The 10,331-nt window shown below is 33.9% G+C and overlaps 1 protein-coding gene across 1 annotated transcript; it reads left to right on the top strand.

The window, feature by feature from the left end:
* Window positions 1-1,194: 1,194 nt before the first annotated feature.
* LOC127856085 (mesotocin receptor-like) lies at window positions 1,195-9,996 on the top strand. The gene is made up of 3 exons (XM_052392078.1): window positions 1,195-3,623; window positions 4,124-4,138; window positions 6,635-9,996. Exons 1-3 carry the CDS (start codon window positions 3,126-3,128, stop codon window positions 7,406-7,408), a joined length of 1,287 nt encoding a protein of 428 aa, XP_052248038.1. The 5' UTR covers window positions 1,195-3,125; the 3' UTR covers window positions 7,409-9,996.
* Window positions 9,997-10,331: the final 335 nt, after the last annotated feature.

Here is a 10,331-nt window from a genome sequence, read left to right as displayed (position 1 = left end):
TCCTCGTTGGTCATATTTTGTGATAACCATAACTTGCATAAGTCAGAGGTTAATTCCGCCACGTCAGGTCAATAAATACGCACAATATCTATGAGTTAGCGGTCGATAGTCGCATATTTTAGTATAAATTATAATAATAATTAAAAAACAATGATTAATAAATACGCACAATATCTATGAGTAAGCGGTCGATAGTCGCATAATTTGGTATAAATAATAATAATGTTCAATGTCAAATATCTCTAAAAGCATCAGATGTAAGGAGTCTTCTGATTGGCTAATACTCAAGGGTCGGTGAAAATTGTACGTCGAAGTACATTTCTCGTTCTACCTAGTAGGTCTTGTTAGCTTTCAACGCCATGGTACGTCATATAGACACTAAGTACTGTACCTACACAGGAAACAGTTTGTTTCATCAAATGTCTCAATTCAACTTGACAGCTTGCTAAAGTAGTTGCATTTAGCATACAGTACACTGATTTAACATAATACAAATCATGTGATGTGTCAAATCAATTTTGATAGACAAATTTGACAGGATTTATTTTTTAATCCAATAAGTTTTAGACTGTCAAATAACACACACTACGTTTTAAAAGCCATACCTTGAGCTTTCGTCTGTATACCACTGACTTCATCAGAAGAATGATTTCTACTGTTGGGAAACGTTAACACCGCTAATTGTCTTCTTATTTATTATCAATGTATAATAATGTGTAACAGCATAACAACATACTTGTTTCGCAATTAAAATATTTAATAAATACAGGTATCTTGCAGGTTTCTAATTTTTTTTCCCAAATTATTGTTGAATAGTTTAAATTTTGTCGCCACTGAAAAAACTAGCCATTTTGTAGCAATTCTTAAATCACAGTCTAAACTGCATACACTTAGCTCTATAGTTACAATTTGAATGCAAATATTAGAATGCATCATGTTATATAATCAACCATATTTTTTTATTTAAACATTCAAATAACACATAACACAGTACATATATAAAAAGGTATGTGGTATTGCACATAAAATAAAAGTTACAAAATAAGTAATACTAAAACACTGTCATCAACCTACAGTACAAGAATATTAACGTATATGAAATTAGAAAGTGGTGTTGTTTTATTACCTTTTACAAAATTAACGATGCTGGTTTTGTACTAGCCATAAAACATTTATCATGGATTAACAAGTAACAACCAATTTATTAATTACACAATAGAAAGAAAATCATATTAATTGCATCGTGCATTTACTAAACAAGCTATTTGCTACTGTTTAGAATTACACTATTCTACCAAAAATGATCACAACAGGTACTTAGTGCTTTTACATACTTGTGGTAAGTTTTGAATTACTAGTTTGACATTTATTGGCACACACTTGTCGATATACAGACTAAATTTGCATGGGAACTGTCATATTTTTTCAGCATAATTGCCTTAAAATTGTTTATAGAACAACCCTTTGACATTGTTTGCACATCTGATCTTATTATACCATAGCTGATTTGTGTTTATGGATAGACAGACATATAGACTTTTCAAAGTCCTATAAAAGTGCACACATGTTCCATCCTAGTAAACCAACAGAACCAATAAAGATCACCACAGATAATAACTGTGTATATAGCTTGGAAATTTTGATAGTCCATGAATCCCTCCTTTGTTGATTTCTGTAAACCAAAACTGTCAGTTTTGCTGGATAGAATGGCTTGTGTGATGCCCAGCTCTTGCCCTGGCAGAACAGCTTCTAAAAACGGAAAACCAACAAATATCTTAAAATTTGATCAATAATGCAGACAATATATAAATGTCTTGTTTTTTTGTTGATTTCGAATCTGGAAGATTTTTTACGTACGATTGTGGTACGAAAATCCAACGGTATCGGATTTTGTGGTTTTAGGCCTAAACTTATTAAAGAGATATGTAACCTTTCGGGATATCGGTTAAGTACGAGCAGACGAGGTGTAAATACGTTAAAAATTAAAGCTAAAAGACTAAAAAGTTAGATCGGAATATCTTTAAATTTTGTGAATAAATGTGTTTCTGATGGATAACAACGACAACTTACCAGAATATTGCTCATGATCACACGTAAAACTTCTTTCTGAGAGCGAATGGAAAATGCGTCACGAATTCTGCCAAATAAACAGTAGGGTGTCGTTATTGTAATACCGCGAGAATACTGGAAGAATAGAGATGCCAACTATGTTTAAAACAAATATTTTTTTAACAAGCGTTTGTGATTTGTCAGGATAATAATAACAATAAGATATCGAAAAGATCAAAGCAAATAAATTCGACAGAACTCTGAGATTCTGCAATATATTTAAGACGGGTTATGTTCACGTAAATTGTGTTTGGTAAAGACTGTCACTATATATAGTGAACCAGTCTTCGGCTTATACCCACTGAAGATGAGTATTCAGGGGAGATAATTGAGTAATGACTTTATTCTGGAACGGTTGCGAAGAAAAACAAATAATGCGAGAATATTTAGTGCGATTCGCTACACAATTATAAGGTCATTGATATAATTTTTCCTGAGGTATGTATTTACATGTGATTTAGGATATGTCAAAGTGTTTTTGATTTGTTCAAGGTCATAAATAGCATCGCGAAAATATATGTCGCGTGGCAAATGTTTTTGAGACGCATCCCTCAGACCCTATGTGGTATTCTTATGTAATTTTATGTCTAAATTCCCATATGTATGAACGGTCAACGCCCGCTTCGCGGGCTTTTGCCCGTTTGACATGATATGACCTCTCGTGCTAGATCCTATATATATGTAATCATAATTAAGCTATGCAGACACAAATGCAGCCAAATAGGAGTTATATTGTCAGCATACAAATATGAAGTATCCGTTGCTGTATAAAAGGCATGTCTCGATAAGTGTATAAAATATGATCATAAAGTTATATGATGCAACTGTTTGCGCAGATTCATGTAAACATTTGACATATGTAATTGCACTTTAATTCTCACGAATATATATTTATTAAAAAATATATTGTATTAAAATATCTAGCGAAAGTATTTCTTAAAATGTTAACCGTAACAAATCAAACAATATTACCTTAATAATGTATCTTATTAATCTGTTTCAGACTAACAAATGAGATGACTGCCGATATGGATACCAGTACAATGAGGGTAATAAGCATCTCTCATCAGTTGGAAAATGATACAAACCTCACGAATCCCAACGGCACGATTACCGGATGTCAAAACAGCGTGCACGACATAGAACTCGACAAAACCTACAGACTTTTGATTCTATACTTGACCGTATGTCTCTGTATTTTCGGAAGCATTCTTGTCCTTCTGTGGATGATTCTGAATAAACGCGTTTCCACCAACTACAAGATCAATCGACATTCTCGCGTGAACATTTTCATACTTAACCTTATCGTAGCGGATGTTTTGGTCATCCTTCTAGCAGTTACCCCGCAAATTGTCTGGGAATACTCGGATCGGCAGTGGACAGCCGGGGACTGCCTGTGTCGCGTTCTAAAGTTCCTTCAGACATTCTCCATGACAGCAAGTAATTACATGCTTGTCGTCATAGCAATAGACCGCCATCAAGCCATTAGGGCGCCGCTTAAGGAGTCATTTTCTGTAGTTACCAGTGTTAAGCAGTGTACTAATCTATATGGAAATGATTATTACAAAAATAAGCGTAACCGAATTCTGACCATAGTTTCTCTTATAATTAAGCATAATGGGAAAAATAACATCATACAGAAACATTATACGATATTTTAGAAGCGCGTGAAAAGTAATTGCCGACTTATCCATATACAAATTACTATTACGAAAATACGCTTAATATAGTTCTGACAGTTTACGGAAAACAACAAAAACAAATCATACTAGTACGTCACACAATATTGGATAAGCGCTTGAATGTATTATGAGGATACGGGAACATTTATATAAATTTAGTGAACATTATTTGATATATAGGTCTTATATTGGGGTCCATTTAATTGGTCCAAAAATTGGCCCCAAATAATACAAGAATTTTTAAGATAATTCACTGTGAACACTTCTATTTTTGACTACACAATACATTAAACAACAACATATTTTAAACATATTTTCATATTTCTTTTCAGTGTCGCCGTCGCTATGTAAGTTGTATATAATTGTAATCATTGTGTATGTGGTGTATTAAGAAACCTTGTCAGGTTTGTATTATATTGATGTTTTCTGCTGAACAAAATCATACATGCATTTCATTTTTTTTTTGTTTCACAACAATATTGCATTTTGTAACTGTTTTTTTAGAAAGGGGATGTCAGTCGTATATTTCTATGAATGAAAAGGTAAACTGTCCACTATTGGGTGATATGCCCTTCGCTAAGACGATCTTTACATTAAAAATGATAAGACAAGGCATGATGTACAAGGGTTTCGAGTACCAATTTTCCAGTTTAAAAGAAAGTACATCACGCTATTCAAAATGTCTGTAGGTGAACGTCCTTTTCACATACATTTGTTAAGTTATAAACACGACTTAATGACTTGGCAAAAATATATAATTAGCAACCATTATTGAACTATCAAGTTTACTAAAAAGTAGAAGTGGGGTGTTTTGACAATGTTCGGTGCGGTTTCGGATACACTCGAGCAAAATAAGCATACTTAACTAAGTTAACGTATTTGTGTCAAAGCATAGTATTAAGTCAGCGAAAAGGTATTTACTTAGCTTGATTTAAAAAAAGTGGTATTTATATCATCAAATCTGACAAAATGGTAAGAATAATAGGGTGGAGATTGTGATGTTAATCTTTGTTTATGCGAATAGTCCTAATTGCTACCGAAGACAAGAGATTTTTCGCAACGTAAAATTATAGTTTATACCCGAAATGTTTCATTTTCCAGTGACGTTTGTCTTTATTTGTGCGTAAGAGAAACAGACAAAATACAGTATTAACTACGATGGACAATTGATAAAATGCGACACCGTTGAAACCAACATTCCATCTAAGAACATTTCAAAGGTTTTTACCCTAGTCAAAATGTCGCGAATTGTACCTTACAAGTGTATGCATAAGTGTGCCAACAACTGATAATTTTGTATGAAAGTTTAAATTTGAACGCTAGTTGAGTACCTGGTTTTGAGCATGAATGTCTGTAGTTGTTTTTCTTACATCAACTCAAAGTATCTAAAAGTAACATAAAACGTAATTGTTATATGATAAACAAGAGAGGTGTTTGTCAGTAACACAATGCCCTCTACCGCGCCGCTTTGAATTAACTTCTTTTATTATATCCCTTTACAAAATATAACTTCCCTTGTGAAATGATCTGTACCTGCCAAATGCTATACAATAGAAATTATCTCCCTTTAAAGCTTGTAACTTCCATTGGATTTTGTTTTTTACCTTTGACCTTGAAGGATGACCTTGACCTTTACCTTTCATCACTCAAAATGTGCAGCTCCATAAGATACACGTGCCTGCCAAACATCAAGTTGTTATCTTCAATATTGCAAAAGTTATGGTCAATGTTAAAGTTTTCGGACGGACGCACAGACTGACAGACAGAAAGAAAGACGGACTGACAGTTCAACTGCAATATGCCACCCAACCGGGGGCATACAAAGTTAAGCGAAATGACGTGGCCTTTCATCTTTATGCCATGTGGCGGCCTGCATTGCCTCATTCATTACTGAGAACACTGTGGAGCCTTTTGGTTTACCTTCTGAACTATTAACCTTTTTTTTTTACAGCAGAATGCAAACTGAACTTTTATCTCTCACACGAAAGTGTCATTAATGCCTTGAGTGTTTGTAAAGGCATGCTACTATCCTACAAGCATGTTCACATTGGTGTCAAAAAGCGCTTTTTTTGGTGACTGCATTTGTGTGCGCGCCACAGTTTGTATGTGTCTAAGTACGCAACTCAAGGTGGGAGATGCTCTGTTCGTATATCAACCCACTCTATAAAAAGACGTACAGATGTTTAAGTATCATCATTTTGATATATCAATCGCTCGCTGAAATATGGAATCGTTCTTGAAACTGCTATATATACATAACCACCTGCATTGCTCTTTAAACGAATGCTTCAATTTTGTGGGCTATTTTAAAGGTATTAAATAAAAAAGACATACATTCTTGGCTATTGTTAAGAAACAGAACTTAAGTGAAATGTCTTTGTACAATGCCTTTACACACAAATAATAACATTTTGTAAAATCAAAACATAAAGACATCCGCGTTTTAAACATATTATTTTTCTTTAGTTACAACGTATTGTCTTCAACTTGCTCAGAATTTTAACGACGCGTTTTCTCTCATTACAATTTGTGAATATCGAATTACGCGAGTTGGAAACTTAAATCGATGATATACATAACACAAATAAATAATTATATGATGTTAATCTTTGATATAATAATCTGCTTATTTACGTACAACAAACGCAATACAACCTGCTTGAAACGTGGTTTATATTTTGAGCAACGTGTACGCCAGATTGATCCTGGCCAATTGTCAGCATTCTAACCAATGTATAATATTATAGTGATCTATGTTGAATTAAAATGTTGTTAAAATACCCCGAAGGGATGATATTATTTCCTAGCGATGTTATTTATCAGATAGGTGTTGATATTTTCAGATATGGAAAATGGTGGGATTGGGATGGTCGATAGCAGCTTTCGTGTCCCTCCCGGTCGCAGGAATATTTCACACAAACGCCGACCCGGATGGCGGTGTCAGATGTGAAAATATATTTCGATACAGACCACTGTGGCATCGTCAGATCTGGATATGTTGGGTCACATTCTCGGTGTTTCTACTTCCAGTTTTGATCCTTTTTATCTCATACATTCGCATTGTCCAGGAGATATCTAAAAAGGCATTCCAAAGCAACAGTTTGAAGTATAAGCCAAGAAAAGGCGAGTTTTGTTTACAGAGTACGCCCTCAAGTTCATTACCTCGGGCGAAGTCTAAAACATTAAAGATGACGTGTGTAATAATATTGTCTTTTATTATTTGTACGACGCCTTATTTTATCATAGAAAACCTTTTGTCATTTGGAATGCACTGCGTTATTTCGAAAAAAGTGTATGCTCTTCTGGCTGGAATGGCCGCATGCAATTCTGCGACGAATCCGTATGTGTTTCTTGCCTTTAACGTCAATATAGGCTGGTTCAAACGACTGAAAAACTGTTACTTATATAACCGCCGAACAAGCAGAGGGTGTTACGATTACCAGAATGGTTCCTCTAATGTCCATTCACATCACGGAGCAAGACACAGCACAACTATGGCATTTTTGCGACAAGACACGAACGACTCCAATCACGAGGCGGACAAAGAACTTTGGACGAAACAATGGGCAGTGTCGAGCGCAATTACGTGCGGTAAAAATATAAGTATCTCAATGTAAAGGAGCAATCCATCAAACGACGGAGAGGGAACAATCAATTCAACAATTCTCAAGAAAATCATACATAACGTTTGTATGAACATTAATATGTAGACTATATATTCTCTAAAGTAGCGATAAAAATGGCACTTTATATTGAAAGCGAATATAGGTCCTTATTATATAGACGAATACTATGAAAAAATCAAACACTAAACAATCACAACTGTTTATTCCTTTTTTCAGTGGTAAAATAGCAGTAATTAGAAAGCAACAAAACTGTGTTTCAAAAATAGGACATAGGATAATTGACTTAATTGTCAACCGTGATGACAATCTCCACGCAGAGTTGTCGTTCCTTGCCCTCACATACACCTCTGCGAAATGCTCAGCATGCCATATTGCCCAGAAACTGAGCAAAACCGAACAAACGCATTCAAAGTATATTTGATTTGGATTTTTAAGGATCAGAGGCGTAAAATAATGAAATAGGAATTCAACATTTATGATACATCGTGCAAAAACTTGCGAGTTTTAATGAAATTCTTTGGAACTATCTTATTGCCCATTTACACAGATAGAATCATTCCACGCACTTCACAAATGTAAACAAGTGAATATAATGTTTATTGAATGACGTTAGGCATTGCTTCGACGTATGTATGTAAATAGGTTTGTTAACATCAAAAAGCCATATCCATTTTATAATAATGAATTAAGACTGATATAAGATAATATGGTATGTGATGGTTTTCTTTAATGCAGTGAATGTAATGTTACCGTCGTTCAAGAGATTGTTTAGTAAACTGTAACCTCCATGATGAACGCTTGTAATGATCATGCCATAAATGAGACGCTTTCATAAACAATAGTCCGTTCAATCTCCACGCAGAGTTGTCGTTGCTTGCTCTCACATACACCTCTGCGAAAGGCTAAGCATGCCATATTGCCCAGAAACTGGGCAAAACCGAACAAACGCATTCAAAGTATATTTGATTTGGATTTTTTAGGATCAGAGGCGTTAAATAATGAAATCGGAATTTTAAATTTACGATACATCGTGCAAAAACTTGCGAGTTTTAATGCAACTCTTTGGAACTATGTTATTGCCCATTTACGCAGATGGAATCATTCCACGCACTTCACAAAAGTAAACAATTGAACATAATTTTATTGAGTGACGTTAGGCATTGCTTCGACGTATGCATGTATGTAGGTTTGTTAACATCAAAAAACCAAATAAATTGTATATTAATGAATTAAGACTGATATAAGATAATATGGTATGAGATGGTTTTCTTTAAAGCAGTGAATGTAATGTAACTGTCATGCAAGAGATTGTTTAGTATACTGTAACCTCCATGATGAACGCTTAGATTGATCATGACATGAATGAGACGCTTTCATAAAAATAGTCCGTTCTGAGCCCAGAGGTGAATGTAATGTAACTGTCGTGCAAGAGATTGTAGTTCGTTCTGAGCCCATCACAGAGGTGAATGTAATGTAACTGTCGTGCAAGAGATTACCGTGATGACAGAAGATCAATATTGTCCCTCTTGCCTGCGCCATTTATGAACATAGTATTTTTAAGCCGTGAACTCAAAGCAATAATCTACCGAAATGAACACATACTCTTTATTTTTTTTTCAGGGAAGTACCAATTATTTAAAGTGACAATTTATTGTAACAGGCCAAATATTCGATAATGTCTACTGTTTTACTGTAAAAGGACGTTTTTGGACTAAATGCAGATTTGATGGATAGAGATTATTAACATGTGAATGTTTACATTTCTAGAAGAACCTATGCAAAAACGTCAATATTAAACCATAGCTAACACATATCCTCTATTAACTAAATACATAACATCGTTATAAGTTTGGTAATTATAATTAGCAACTCAATACAGCCAAAAGGCAGTTTCTTATTGAAACTTGTTAATTCTGTCTTATTTAGATACATAGTCCGGGTGCACTATTGAACATGTTAATACGAGTTTAAAAAATCAAAATTGATATAAAGTCATTTCACATTAATTTGGTAAAAACTTGTAGAGCATTGTCCTTTTGTTGTAAAGAAAAAATGTCAATTATGTTTTAGTTTGTTGTTTATGTATCGCATTGTTGTATTAAGTAACGGATCACAATTATCAATTCTAAATATCACACTTGTTGACTTTTTTATTTAAAGCATAGTTTTACTCAAAATATGTTTGTGCTATTATTCTAGTTTTTAGTACCTACAGTTTACGTAAACTATGCTGTGTACAAGTCATGTTTATTCCTTATCAGTTTGAAAGAACGCGATAATTGAAATGATACTCTATGGATTAATTCTGTCGACCAAGTACGTAAAGTAAAAGGGGTGGGTTTGTATTTTGTGATTAACAAGAGGAGTTGAAGTTAGTTGCTATTGATTAATTTTAATGCTAACTTTGACCTTAATGTTTTGAAGTGTCACAAGTTTATATTCGATATAGACAAATGTTATCATGTAAAGGACCACATGCATCCTATAATCACGGGCTTAAGTATATATTTGCAGCAAGCAAGTTTTGATTTTCAAGATTGTAAACACCATTATTTGACTGGAAAGTATGTATTGTGCAATAAATTACTTTATTATATAGTAAGTTGCTTTTATTTATGTTGTAGTTGAACAAGAGGATTCCGTTGTAAAACAAACGCACAGCGTAAATCAGATATAACAGATAAACTGACATAATATTGCCTATGCTCATAATAACGTGAAAGTTATATGCATCGACAATCATGTCTGTTGTGTTACATCGTTGTTGGTTGAATCCAGTATAAATTCAAGACTTGCGTTTATCACGCACATACAATATATAATATTTTACAGATGGACTACGTTACATTCAAATAAGCGAAAGAAATACATGTAGGTAAGATTATTTTCGAATATTCAATGAATTATTTAAAGT

This window comes from Dreissena polymorpha, chromosome 1 (assembly GCF_020536995.1).
Source record: "Dreissena polymorpha isolate Duluth1 chromosome 1, UMN_Dpol_1.0, whole genome shotgun sequence".
NCBI classification, from domain to species: Eukaryota; Metazoa; Mollusca; class Bivalvia; order Myida; family Dreissenidae; genus Dreissena; species Dreissena polymorpha.
The sequence above is the reverse complement of the archived record's forward strand: the minus strand, read 5'-3'. Positions and strand labels throughout refer to the sequence as shown.